Genomic DNA, 15191 nt, shown 5'->3' on the forward strand with positions numbered 1-15191 from the left:
TTTAATTAGTTGTAATCAAAATTCAAATGAGCTATAGCACATGACCATGCTTGGAAAAGTTTTATATGAAAAATAATTGTTTTTTTCTCCTCTTTCAAAACTTTATTATAATTGTTGGAAAAAGAAATACATTATCCTAAAATAAACCAATCCAAACATGGTCCGGATACTATAGCACAGATCACATTTCTCAACCAAAAACTCACTACGTTGCACTGAATTGGATCAACTCTCATTCTCAACGGTTCCAATTTCTATCCGGGCCATATACTTCATTGTTTTCATTCAAACAGTTTCAGCTCTACAATACACCCTTTGCATGTCAATATACGTATATTATCTATGGTTAGTAATTCTCTCTCTACTGTGGTTAGCCTCTCTCAGCTGCAAAGTGTACTGTTGAACACTCAGTTGTTGGCCACAATGATTTTTGCCTCACCGTGTTACATTATTCTATGAAGAATCATTTGTCCTCCTCTCATGCCTTATCCATTGTACCATTTGGTGATACATGGGGAAGAACCACATCTGAATTGCTGAGAATGAGAAGTATGGTATTAGTGTTGAGATCGCCACAAAGAATGTCACAATCCAAAAGGAAGGAGCCGGGGCGAGAGTTTCAATGAAGACTTTGTAAGCATTTGTAGAAATGAATGGAGGCATTGCTCCATATGCCAGGAGGATAAGATACCAGTAAGCAATGGAACCCCATATGAAAATATGTTGTATCAAGGTGAAGTAACGTATAGCAAGTGCCATCTGCAAGTTCACAACCCAAACCACGCAAGTATACATCGTTGCTCCCAGCATATCCCTTCCAGCAGTTCTTCCCTCCTTATCAAAGGCTTGAGGCTCCAATGCTTTTGTGCAGAAGAAGAATATCATTGTGGCACTAATAAATCCATTAAACATCCAGCTGAGTATTCGACGCCAGCTAAAGAGGATGTTTTGCACACCCTCTTGGTATAAGATAGGAAACTGCCACATTAAACAGAAATAATAATAATGATCATCACTCATCAGAAAAACAAGTTGATGCTTATTGGATTTTAGTTCCGATACAGTACAACCAAGGGGGATTTATCTATTATGCAATATACAAGTGACTGCTGTATTTAAACAGTATTACAAGAACCTTTAAAACGGGCTTTCTAGGTAATGACAATGTTAGGAAAAAAAGCCACCATTAAGGGGAAAAAGCAATTAGAACTAAGGGTTAAGATAGGTATGATGCAATAAAATAAATTCCAGATTTTTGCTATCTTTTTTTTCTGAGTTCTCTCTTTCGTTACATGCATCAGCAAACTATTTATAAAAAGACAAAGTGAAAATTTCCATTTCTAAATTATTACAAACATGACAACATACTAGAACCCATTCAGATTGAACTTTTTTTGCCATAACAGTTTCCAATCACAATTTAAGCAAAGATAAGAAGGTACTTACAAATGGTAATTTGCCATTTGAAGGCCATGAGAAACTGAAACAATCATATTTTTAGTTGGTGAACAATAAGCTTACCTTCAGGCAGTATCTGGCAGATACATCCTGGTCAAACACCCCAAGGGCAATCACTGGAAGTGATGAAAAGAAGACACTATAGAGAGACAAAAGCCAGTCATTGTATGCAGGCTGTCCAGAGAATGATGCATACACCTCATACAAGAATAGAGTGAAGCCAAACGTGATATTCTTGTAGAAAAAATAGCATATCTGTTGGAAGAAGGAACAAGTTAATATAACTACCAAAACTTTCACATCAGATCATCCTTAAGGGCCTAAATCTATAGAATGTTGAGTTTGAGTGGCAATACCATCGATGACATTCTCTGGTAACACCAATGTCCATGTACAAGAAGTAATCTTTCCAAGTACCGGAACTGTGCAATTGCAATATCACTAGACATAACAGCCTAGAGGAGAAAGAGGATATGAAACCAAAACATGTAATAAGGCAAGACAGGATATGGAAGCAAAAATCAACTTAAGGAAAAAATTATGAATAGTTTGTCAATTTTTTCAACACCTGCATTCCTTCAACGCCACTGATTCCAACCCCTACATCTGCTTCTTGAAGCATTCCAACATCATTAGCTCCATCACCAATAGCTAATGTTGTTTTACCAGTTCCATATTTAACCAGTCTAGTAACCTTTAAGGGGAACCAACAAAAATAAAATAATTTTACAAGCTAAGCAAAGTCATTATCAGAATTAAGCAAACATGATGTCAAATAGAGGGATGCAAGATAGGCTCAAACATACCAGTGCCTTCTGCTTTGGTGATGAGCGACAGCAGATAACAGATGCACAATGATTTGCAAGCTCTAGAAACATGTTCTTCATATTATCCTCTAAAGCATAAGCAAGTGATTTTCCATCAATTATTAGAGCACATGCCTGCTGACAGGTCCCTCTGGATGCAGAAACTAGTTGAAGACCTTCAGATATCTGGTGGCGTACACTTTCCCTTGATGCCTAAAACATGAATCAGCCTAAAAATATCGGCCACACTAATTTTTCATTTATACAGGTTTACGAAGATAATGTTAGTTAAGCCCAATGGGCTGGTTTCCTTTAGTTGAAGGAGTTGGTGATGGTTGGTTAGAATTCTAACTGAATTTGGCAGAGACAGGCCATAAAGAGTTTAAGGGTATTCTGCTTAGTAAAAGTCTGAAAGATTGGTTTTGGGGAAGAAATCTCATACTTTTGAATTCTTGATAATGTAACGCTCCAAATTTTAGTAATATTAATTATTATTATTCTTATATATGTATATATATTCATATGTGTGTTGATTTATTTAAAAATAATGTTTTATGTGTATTAAGTATATGGATGTGTGTATATATGTGTATGTATGACTGGATAGGCTGAAAATGGGCTAAGTGCCTAAGTGCAGGGCGTAACACTGGACTGTTCTCGCTGCAGCGAGAGGATTCTCGCTGTAGCGAGAGGCCCTAAGAGGAAGGACCAGAATTGTTGCCTTCTCGTTGTAACGAGAAACGTCTTGCTGTAGCGACAGAGCGACAGTTTGGAGTGCATTTCTAGGTGGTCTCGCTGTAGCGAGATTCTGCAGAAACCAAAGTGCAGTTTTCTTTAATTTTTTTGCTGTAGCGAGAGGGCGTGTCACTGTAGCAAGAGTGTCGCGACCAAAAAGGAATTTAAAGGAGGTTAGGGTTCAGGGAGAGTTATTTCTCCCTCTTCCTTCGAAATTCCTTTGATTCTTTCGTTCCCAAAGCCCTATTCCACCAATTAATTGCCTCCAAAGCCGTTATGGAGCTTGATTGAAGGTTGAATCCGTGTGGAGAACGCTTGGAGTTGAGTTTTAATGGTTAGGATTCTGTTTCTCATCCCCATTTCTCTTTTTCTCGATTTCTTTGAGTTCTTCCATGTGTTTTAGGCCGAAATCTGTGTAGGGAGCACGTCCGTGGTCAAATCCGAGTGTGGGTCTTCAATTTGAGGTAAGGGGAGACGTTATCCTACTCTTTTGTGCATGAATTGTTATTTTGTTTGATATTATGTTGTGGCTGAGTTAATGGATAGAAAATTGCTGAGAAATGTAATATAGGCCATGTACCGTGATATGTGAACATTATGTATGTTAACCCGAACTTGATGGATGTGGATTGTATGTAAATGTGGTGTAATATAGATGAATATTGGCTATGTGCCGTGTAATGTGAAATGCAATGTGAGCTGTGTGCTGTGTGTAAGCATGATTATTGCATACATGAATGGAATATATGTGTAAATGGGCGTATTAATACCGTTGTAATGTGTTGTGAATGATTCAGCGATACACTGGGGGTGTGGAAGATGAGGATAGTAAGAATACTTTGGGGAGAAGAGAGTGGTGGTAACACCGACTGCAGAACGGGTGCACCACGGGCCACACACTTTCTTCCTGACTAGACCTCTAACCATTATTTTTGCTGAGCGACCCGTGTCTACCCACATGGTATCCGTGAGACGAGAGTAACTGGCGACTATCATGGTGAGAATCTGTTATCACAGTACTATAATGAGGTGACTGGCGTGCGTATGCGTGGATTTGTGTTTTGTACTTATGAATGTGAAATACTGCTTGTAATTGTGTTTGTTCAATGTGTTGGAAATGTGCTGGAGGTAAGACTCTACGTTGATTGTGTGTTTTTGGGTAGTGTAGCGTATTCACCCTTATATTCGTTTTTCAGGTAATCAAGACGATCAGCACCGGACTCAGTGAAGGGATAGATGGATGGACTGCTATAGAACTTAGCTTTTATTTTGAAATTGTTGTAACTGAACTAGTCTTGTAACAGTCATTTGATATTAATTTATAACCATTCCCTTATTTCAAAGTATTTTTATAAAAATTAGTTATTCGAATTTGTGAAATTCTTATTAAATTAAAAATTAAAATTAAAGTGTTACATATAACACTTCTATTCATTCTTTACCTAATCTCTAAGCCTGTATAACATTTGATACCAGAGCTCCAAAATCCTAGGAGCTGTTCGTGATCTAATCAAGAATTTAAAAGCAAGTCTTTTGAGAATTTCAGAGGAAGTTTGTGAATTGCAAGCTTAAGGAAACAATTTAAGGAGGAAACATATAGGTATTTCAATATTAGGAGGTAACATGTATGGGTATCTGATTCGCCTTGAGCACCACTTTGATGCAAAGCAAATGAAGCAAGTTGCAGCTAGTTGTGGTAACACCGGAAGATGTGCCTACCATTGGTAACAGTGGCAGGAGGGTAGTTATTCTGAAGGAGAGTGCTTCAGCAGTTTCAACCTGAGGATGGCTCAAATATACCCATTGGAACCAGAAAGCAGAAGGAAAGATAGAAAAAAAAAAAAAAAAAAAAAGATGATTGGCCAATGGCAGAGAAGGAACAAAGGAAAAGCAAAGTGCAGATTGTGAGTTGTGACAACTATCTTCTAGGTAACTATAAGAAAGGATATTACTGAATGTTGTGTCATAATACAAAATGTATTTGCAATCACATATTAGGGTAAAACAGAATCAATCATAATTATAAACAAATCAAAATAAACCTGTAAGTTACAGTTACATATAATAGATATCGAATCATATCCCTTATTTTGTGATGATTGTTATCTAACACTACCCCTCAAATATGTCATATGAGGCAAGTTTGTTACAAATGTAGTCAACACGAGAGCCTTTAAGGAACTTAGTGAAAATGTCAACCAACTTGTTAGGGTGACTGATATGGGCCGTTAGTGAGTCAAGCAGAAAGGCCCAAAATTTGGCGTGTACACTAGGAAGGGAAAGGGAGCACATGTGAAAGGGAGAGTCAGTTATATAGGAAAGGAAGAAAGAGAAGTTAGTGATGGAAGAAAATGAGTAGGGAGACTGTTTGTGCCTAGAGAGGGAGGCTCTTGGTTCTTTGATACTGAGAGAGAGTGCTACTTTTATACCTTCTGTCATATATCATACATTTCATATATATTTACATTACTCTATTTCTGATTTCTTCTATTCTTTACAATTATTTGCTATATTAGTGTTCAGTGAACCTAACACTAATATGTCAAGTGTCAACCAACTAGTCACTAGAGTTGATGAAATCAGTTGCAATTTCTCCTGAAAGCACCTTTTCTTATAAAATGACAAAATATTTCTATGTATTTAGTTCATTCATGGAAGATTAGATTTGAGGCAATGTAAACTGCAGCTTAATTATCACAAATAAGCTGTCTACTGAATATCTCCTAATTTTAACTGTTAGAGTAGTTGTCTAAGTCATGCAAGTTCACATGCAGGTGCTTTCATAGCACAATATTCATCTTCAACACTAGACTGAGCAACTGTCTTTTACTCCTTGAAATCAAATTTCTTCCAATTAGAACACAATATCCAGAAGTAAATCTTTTATCTTATGGTGATCTAGCCCAATCAACATTAAATAACAAGTGATTTTGGCATTACCTTTATGTTCATATAATAGCCCTCATTCTGGTGCATTTTTATGTATCAAAGAATACAAATTACAGAGCCTAAATGGCTATCACATAGGGCATTCAGAAACTAACTACACTAACAGCAAAAGTGATGTGATATCTAGTAATAGTGAGATAATCGAGTCTACCCACAAGACATCAATATCTTCTTGAATCTTTTAATGGTTCTCCCTAGCCCGATAAAAACCTAACATTGGCGTCCATTGGAATACCACATGAACAACAATCAAACATACCAGTCTAAATGAGAAGGTGAAGAGCATACTTTCATTAGAATATGCCAATACCTAAAGAGGATTAGGCAACTTCAATGCCTATGTATCTGCGAGGACTCAAATCTTCTATCTGAAACTAACTGAATAAATGGTCTTTGAGCCATTAGATGTGTTTGAGTCATCATCAGTAGTGACGATTATCAACATAGACAACAAGATAAATGCATCGGCCAAATATAGAATAATCAACTTCACACCTAGTCATGCCAAACTGTATTAAGACAGCTAAAAAGTCCAAACCGCCTAGGCACGAGGGAATTGCTTCAAACCATAGAAAGAACATTGAAGATGACAAACAAGGTGAGAGTCACCAGAAACACCAAAACTTGGAGGCTATACCATTTAAACCTCTTCCTGTAAATCATCATTCAAGAACACATTCTTAATATTCAGTTGATAAAGGAGCCAATGATTAATAAACTCTCATAGCAAGAAAGAGATAGACCGAAGTGATTTTGGCCATAAGATAAAGTGCTCCATAATCTAGACTGTAGATCTCTGTGTATCATTTAGCCATTAAGCAAGTTTTAAAGCAAACAATACTACCATTAGGGCCAATCTTCACTGTATAAACCCAACAGCAGCCAATAGTGGACTTGTAAAGATGTATGAGAACAAAATTCCAAGTATCACTAGAATGCAAAGCAGTCATCTCATCCACCATTCACATTGAGCAGCACTTTGATCAAAGCAAATGCAGAAAGTTGCAGCTAGCAATGGTAACACTGGAAGCATGTGCCTACCATTGGTAACAGTTGTAAGAAGGTAGTAATTTTGAAGGGTAGTGTAGCAGCAGTTTCAACCTGAGTATGGCTCAGATGCCATTGAATCTAAGATGAGGAACTGGAATCTTTGGAACCAGAAAACAGAAGGAAAGATAATGTATTGAAGCAAAAAGGCGAGAGAATGCAAGAAACGAACATGAAAGAAGATTAGAGAAACAGCACGATTTACCTATGGCAGAGAAGGAACAGAAGAAAAGCTAAGTGCAGATTTTGGGTTGTGACACTATCTTCCAGGTAACAATTTGGGAGATGATTCACCCAAAATAAAAAAATACATAGGGAAGGAGAAAGTAAAGGAAAAAGTCTCCCTGTGGCTAGCAGGATGGTGGAATAGACATGGATGGAAGATGAAACAGCAAGAAAGGGTTTCAAGCACACTGCTGGCCATACCACCAGATTCGAACACTGCCACAAAAATGGATGAGCCATCAGCTGTGCAGTGACTAAGCTCTGGTCTCTACACCAACCAAGATTCCATCACTGGACTGTGATCCTTCTACAGGGGCTGGGATGGAGCTGGAAATGGTTACCATCCCACAACTCCAGAACAGAAACACAGTTTCTGAAATGATGGGAGCAAGGGCAAGATCAGGTTACAATAAACATGTCAGCTTTCTGACCAAATGGGAAGGACCAATTTTATCTTAGTAATTAGATCCATGATGAAAAGGCTGAGAGGTTCTCAGAACTTATTAAAGTCCATAATATATGGCTTCAGAGATGCTCAACACTGAAAAGATTCAAAAGAAAGCCCATAGGATCTGATAAGAACCCTGGGAGAACACACAACAAAAGCTAGCCACTATAATTGAAGAGTCTAAGGCCTTATAAAACTCCACATTAGAATCCCATAATTCCAACATGAGACTCAAATCTCATACCTTGGCAACTGAAACCTAACAGGGTCATTGTCCAAGGCCTTATAAACAACTGTAAAGTAAAACTAGATAACAGCTGAAATTTATTTACCTTGGCAATAGCCATCTTGTCTCCAACCTTCTCCAGCGATTGAATTTCTGGAATATCCAAATGAATTATAATCTGTTTCATTCCTTGTCTAAGCAAGCTACAAGAGAAACTGCATTTGTATATTCATGTCAAATACCATGACAAGTACTTCTCATAGCTGAAGCCAATTTAACAAAGACACATTCACAATATCATACCCAATATTGATGGCAGTCTCCATTTTATCCCCGGTCAAGACCCAAATCTTAATTTTTGCTTGGGAAAGCTTGTCAATACAATCAGAAACCTAGCAAAACAATATTGTTAGGCATAATTTTGAGTCCTATTCCAACGGATATATCTTCATATGTGAACATTTTTTTTTCTAAACTACCCCATTTTGGAGCTTGTCCTCAACAGCAGTGGCACCCAAAAGGATTAGATTCCTCTCAATCTTATCAGATATTTCCTCAATTAGTGTTTCCCGGTCTGCAGTAACTGAATTTTTCACTTCATAAAATTTTTTATCAAACACCTCATATTCTTCTTCATCAAGTTCACAATACGCCAGTATGAGGGTCCTTAGACCTGCATCAGCATATTCACGCACATGTTCCAAAGTTTTCTCTTCAAACTCCCTCCCATTCTTGGCAAGCCTTTCAAACATGACACTGCAATGAAAATATGACTTAAGGCAAGTCAATATGCTAAATGCAAAGGTAATATCGCCAAAATATTGATGGCTACATGTTATTTAGTCACTGACCTGTCAGCACCCTTACAGAGTAGCAAAATTCTCCCTTCCTCATCTTTCACTATCACTGACATTCGCTTCCTTGAGCTATTGAATTCTAAAACATTGAGAATCATGTACGTCCTGCAAAATGAAATTAGTTACTGCATATCTGATCCGTTCAAACTTACTTCACATGAAGAATGCAAAATTCAAAAACTTACAAATAGATATAAACAATAATTGAATTAGCAATAAATGTGCTTTTAAGTAATCACTAAGTGTAAGTTGTCACATTTTTTACTTCTATGGCTTATAAAAACTTAAATTTTTGGTAACTGTTGAAGCAATTAAAAACCTTTTATAAAGATGCTATGGATATTAGAAATATATTTCTAATTGTAGACAGAGTAACTGGGTAGGTTAGAAAGTTGACTATTACACCGGCAGATTATTTATTGGATGAACTTAGGCAAACGGAAGCAAAAGATGGATGAATCAGCTAGAAGTTTTGAATGCAAGGACCATGTTATATCCAATTTACTATGTGGAAGAATAATAGGATGGCAGAGTTTTGTATAGATATGGGGACTATATTTTCTTTAGTGTTATATTTGACCACTAGTGGGTAAGTCTTAGTTATTGTTGTTATATTTGTCCCCTGTAATAGCAATATGTAAATAGCAATGTGTATTTTATGGCTTGGTATCATAGCCTATTATGAAGGATTTGTAGAATGTGACCCCTTGAATGGAACATGGACTCATGAGCATTACCTTGTTAGACTCATGCTACATATTATTTTATCTTAGCATCATCTCATTTTGCCTTTATTTGACAAAGCTCAAAGCCATCATGTGATCTATGTAGTCAACATCACCTACTGGAATAAAGTTTGGGTGTTGTTATTGTTGTTATTAATTCTCATTTTGCCCTTAAGAAATAAGTTATTCCGAAGTTAAACCTTGCACATTTAATTAACCAAGTATTTGTTAATTTAAGGGTAGAGAATAATTTAAGAAATTTTAATAGGAAGATAAAGATCTGGTTATTGTTCCAAATAAAAAAAATCCCATGCATTTTCAGCTAATAAAGATAGTTTGTGTTTTATTAGGATTGCTTCTAGAGAAATAATCGCTTATTTTTTTAAACTCTAAAAAATTTGGCAAAATCAACAATTATTTTTCTAAAATAAGTTTAACCAAACACACTTAAAACACTTGGTGCATGTTTGGATAAGTTTATTGCCTTATATAGGCAGCTTTGTGAGAGTGCTTTTAAAAATTAAGCAATTATTTTGCGGAAATAATCCCATCCAAACATGCATTTAGTAGTTAATTTGATTATACATAATGTGTCACATTACTGATTGAGTATAAAATGAAATATTAAGATCATCAAAATACTTGGCATGCCTCAAAAAAATATTGAGTCCAAGAGGCATTATTTTTTAGATTATATTTTAAGCTGATCATTCTAAACACTACAGAAAAAAAAAATTATAATACCAGTGTCCTTAAAGTGTCCATATCTATAAGGAGTTGTTGACTCAAGTGTCTAAGTCATACAAAGGTGTCGACTCAAGCAAAACACAAAAATGGACATCCAGAGCAGAGTGACACGTGTTGTAGAAGGTGTCAAGTGTCAAAAACATATCCAAAACTCCAACATCTAGAGTCGGAGGAGTTTATGTTTCATAGCTTCTTCACTCACCCATGTTGAACTCACTTGACTTAACAATAAAATCCTTAATCCCAAATGTCATAGCCAAATAATAAATAAATATGCAAAAAGGATAAAAAGATTGCCTTCACCACAGTTCAACTAATTTTTTCCACTATTTATATACTTTAATCAATATCAAAGCATCAAATAGATTCCAGGTCCCATCCATAAAACTAGGACTTCAAGATCCACATATGTAAGCCAAGGTTACAAAGACTTAGTTTTGGTAAGCTTCTAGATAAGTCCTCATAGGAAAAGAAAATTAATATGAAAAATGAATAAATTTTCTCTCGAAGTGAAAAGCAACTTATACTACTTACATTTTAGAGAAGTTAAGTGTGAGAGCTTCTAAAAAAATAAAGAAGCATAAGCTTATTTAAACTTATGTGAAGAATTCGATTCATTTTACTACTTAATTTTTTATTCATAAAAGTACTTAATAAAAAGTTTATCAAATTGGGCCAAAATCAACTATGCTATAAGTACTTTTAGAATAGTAGGTTGGCCAATCCAGGAGTTGAAAAGTATCAATATTGAACTCCATATTTCTGTGTAGCTATTGATTAGACCCAGAAATGGAATGTAGGAGTTTCTACTTCCAAATTTTTGTATTGAAATTTAACTATTGGCATCACAAGCCTAGTTAGACAAGTTACTAAGTAATTGCACGTGCCTTTCTCAATGAAAATTAATCCTAAATTTTTTCAAGTTGATTAGAAATGAAAAATGCAGCAGTCAAAATCTCAAGTTAATAAACAGACAAAGCAATTGGAAATAACTGACCTTTCAACTTCATTGCCGGAAAGTGGATCCAACTCATACATTGATAAACAAGTCTGAGTCCGTTTGTAGAATTTAAAACCAACTTCTCTTGCAGCAATCACAAATGCTGCTTCATCCGGAGACTCAGCCTCATATGAGACATTTCCTGTGTCTGCATCCATTTCTGGTATGGCAGTATGACAGATTGCCAATAAGCGAAAAAATTTCTGGATAACATCTGCATGCAGCTCATTAACCCAGTTACCATTCATTATCCTTGCATCTGTAAAGTTAAAACCTTTGACATATGTTTTTGATTCTAATCTATTATCAACATGCTCATGAATCATAGGTGAACCATTAATTCTACTGATGGCTTGCTCAACCTCCGTCACACCACAGCCATAAGCTACCCCAGCAACAGAACATTTAATGAACTCCATTGAGTTGCATGTCAGAGTTCCAGTTTTATCAGAAAGTATTGTGTCAACTTGGCCAAGTTCCTCATTCAAGTTTGAAGTACGAGCACGAGCTGGTTTGTTTGCTTCTTCATAGTACATATGGATATCTTGATTGATGAAGATGCTCTGAAGAACTTTGACCATTTCTATTGAGAAATACAAGGAAATAGGAATGAAGAAGTTGTATAACATTAAAGCTGTTAAAGAATGACATATAGCAGCCACAGTTGCTCTTTCTGGATCGAAGAAAATTGTGGAATTATCTGGTCTTAGATACCATCTTTTCATCGACCCATTGTCCAGGTCACTCTTGGTTGCAATGCCAAAGAGGATAGATCCAACAAATGCAATTAGAAATAAAACACAAAACAAGAAGTAGATAATCTTATCCATCTTCTTTTCAATTTTGCTTCTTTTAGAAGGAGGATCAGTGGAGTTTTGAATGACCTTTGTGTCATGACCAGTAAATATGACTGCTCCATATATGTAGTCGGTATTACGAAGTTTAGAGTCTCTCAGAAGAAGTTGCTGCGCAGAAAGGGGATATTTTTGCTCTCCAAACTCCATGCTTCCAACAAATGAGTATAAATTTGCATTTGGGTCTTCACATTTGATGACAGCTCTAAAATCACAAAATTGGATGTCCTCGTGTAAAGAAGAAGTTACATCTAACCCTTGTTTTAACTTCAAATTTGTCTCACCATCCAAGTTCATGGTCTCAACATAACAAACTGCATCCTCATAACTGGACGAAAGCAGTAGGAGGTCAGCAGGGAAGAATTCATCCTTCATTATCTTCACTATACTCCCCACTCTCAAATTCTTCCATTTAGTATATTCAAAATTGCCATCACCTTTATGCAACATAACTCTTCTATTGTTCACCTCAATATCCTGCAGAACTATTCCGTTAGCTAAATTATATACCCTGAATGGATAGCTTGCCATAAAAATCTATAATGTGCACTAAACTCAAAACATAGAAAATATTGTAGTAGAATTAAGAATAAAAAACACCATTTTGGAATTTTACATCTCTAACCATACTGTAATCATAGCAAGATACGAAGACTCCTCAAGTTCAGCAACACATTGATATATCTAGGAGTCTGACTCTGAGAGATTAGTTCAGCAAATACAGGAATGGGGAACAAACAGCTTAGTAATGCACTTTATCCTTTTTCCAAAAAAGTTCATACTAATGACCTAAACACAATCTATAATCTTCCATAAGCTGTCCATCATGGGTAATGAAAACTGGTATTCCATTTCTGTTCACAATTTTAATAAAGCTACAGTCAAATAGAATCCTTTATAAAAACACTTGAATAAGCTTTGTAAAAATTACTGCCAATCTATGAGCAATGGGATACTGTATGTTCCATAGATTCAACAGACACCATGAATTGCAAAAAAAATGTAAACATAAACACAATAGAAGACTATAAAGACCACTCTCATTCAGTTTGAATCTACACACTATTGCTGCAGGGTTGAAGACAAAAGGGTTAAAGAAATCGACTTTGTAAAATGAAATTCATGATAGACTAAAGCAGTTTGCAGAACATAGTACCTGCTTTTTCCTACGCCAATCTTCAATACCCTCTTTCACCATAGTTGCTCCAATGATGATTGACAGAGGAAGGATAGCACTGACAGCTGTATAAGGAGCAAGCTTTGTGAAGGCTAAGATGCCAGCCACTAAGAAATAGAAATTAGCAACCCTCCTGAACTGCTCAAATAGTGACTTGGGCAAGAAAGTGGCAACAGTGTATTTTGTGGACCTAACAGAATTATCAGCATAATTCAAAGCCTCAAATCTATCAGGTTCATTGCAGAAAACCACCCTGGAATGACGCTGTCCCCCAATCTGGGAGTGATCCCTCTTGAAGGTTGGTTTGCCACAGGCAAAGGAGTAGATCTTGCTAAACTGAAGCTTCATCATACTCCTCCCACCCCTCATTCTTCTCTTACCCAATTGGTAAAATCAATTGTTCCAAAAAATAAAGGCATAAAAAAAGACCCACTAAGGTGAATTAGTTACCAATTGCTCTTGACAAATCTGGTAACCTTCCCAAGTCTCAAAAAGCAAGTTCACTTACCAATATACTTATAAACGAACCGACTTTAACTAGTCAACAACCAAAACTATCTCACCCACAAAAAAAATTCTGAATCCCTTTGGTCTTATAAATATACGCAATCTCTGTGTGGCAAAAAACTTAAGGAAACTAAAATTAAAAATACACAATTCACAAAACCTATGTACTATAGGGTACAAATAATGTGAAGTGACCTTTCAGAAGAAGAGATACCCAGAAGTTGAAACATGTGTGTGATCATAATTTATGAAATGGGGCCCCAAGAAGAAGGTTTGGAACTTGGCATTTTGAGATTGAGCATGAAAGAGACATAGCTGTTGAGGAGGTGCATTTTTACTTTTGAAAAAAAATAATTCAGAGGGCTCTACTTGAACTTCCCCATAGAGTGCCGTGCCACGAGGAAATTACTCTGTGGAACAAACAAATTGAAGTAACAATGTTATCGGCAATAACCAAGCACACTGAGAGAGCAACGAATAATATTTGGATTTTTCCATTCGCACGTCGTTCTGTTTTTTACTCTCAATTTTTTGCACACAACACAATTTTATATATTTATCTTCCAGTGTTTAATTTCAATGCAATCTATCGATTAATATACATAATAGATGACATAATAGATGCAATATTTAAATGAATTATAAATATTTTTTATTTTTTAAAAATTTTAGTTATTTTTAAAAAATATTAAATATATTTTATAGTTTAAAAATAATAAATACATATATTTTTTATTAAATAATTATTTTATACGATAAGAAAAAATTAATATAAAATAAATAAAAAATACTTTCAAGTATATAATCACCTTTTTTTACAATTATTTGCAAGACAATTTTCCCTTCAAGATAATTATGCTTACCCATTTTCAATAATTTATTAGTGTTAATATCAAGAATAATACCAGATACATAAAAATTATCTAGCAATTTTAATTTTATTTTTAAGTTTAGTTAACATTTTGTCTTCTTTATCTTCTATTTTTATAAGAATTTCTGTCAATATAATTGTTTCTTAAAATTACATCCTTTCAACTTTTGAACTTTCAAATATATAATATTTTAAGGCAAGTTTCTACCAAATTTGTTTCTTCATCTCTTTAATTGCTTTTTTCTTATTTAATCATCTAATATTTTATTCATTTTATCTTCCTCTCAAATGCATATTTTTCAATTTATTAATTTTATCTTAAAGTTTTATTTTATTTTTTTACTTAAGCTTTTCATTTTTCTTAATATGTTACTTTTTATCTTCCTTCTTAAAAATATCATATTTTTTATGATAGTTAATTTCTTATTTTCATTTTTAAATTTTCCTCTATTTACTTTTTTTGTCCTTTTTCGTTACAATAATTTTTTTAATTTATATTATTTTGATAGTTTAACGCTTTTATCCATTAAATTTATCCAAAAAAAAAACTTGAACGAAT

General features: G+C 35.0%; 1 protein-coding gene across 2 annotated transcripts; it reads right to left on the bottom strand.

Moving 5' to 3' along the window:
• Positions 1-225: 225 nt before the first annotated feature.
• On the bottom strand, positions 226-14166 carry LOC113845917 (putative phospholipid-transporting ATPase 9). Of its 2 annotated transcripts, XM_027473619.1 has the most exons (11): positions 13234-14166; positions 11221-12554; positions 8746-8856; positions 8374-8650; positions 8198-8286; positions 8001-8109; positions 2265-2477; positions 2027-2152; positions 1815-1913; positions 1522-1713; positions 227-978 (listed from the first exon to the last, which is right to left on the bottom strand). In XM_027473619.1, exons 1-11 carry the CDS (start codon positions 13621-13623, stop codon positions 454-456), a joined length of 3465 nt encoding a protein of 1154 aa, XP_027329420.1. In that variant the 5' UTR covers positions 13624-14166; the 3' UTR covers positions 227-453. The 2 variants fall into 2 exon arrangements, with proteins under 2 accessions (XP_027329427.1, XP_027329420.1); XM_027473626.1 differs by lacking the exons at positions 1522-1713; positions 1815-1913; positions 2027-2152; positions 2265-2477 and having other exon boundaries at positions 226-978.
• Between the last annotated feature and the right edge of the window lie 1025 nt (positions 14167-15191).

The sequence above is a fragment of the Abrus precatorius genome, unplaced genomic scaffold (assembly GCF_003935025.1).
Source record: "Abrus precatorius isolate BTA unplaced genomic scaffold, Abrus_2018 Scaffold10, whole genome shotgun sequence".
Classification (NCBI taxonomy): domain Eukaryota; kingdom Viridiplantae; phylum Streptophyta; class Magnoliopsida; order Fabales; family Fabaceae; genus Abrus; species Abrus precatorius.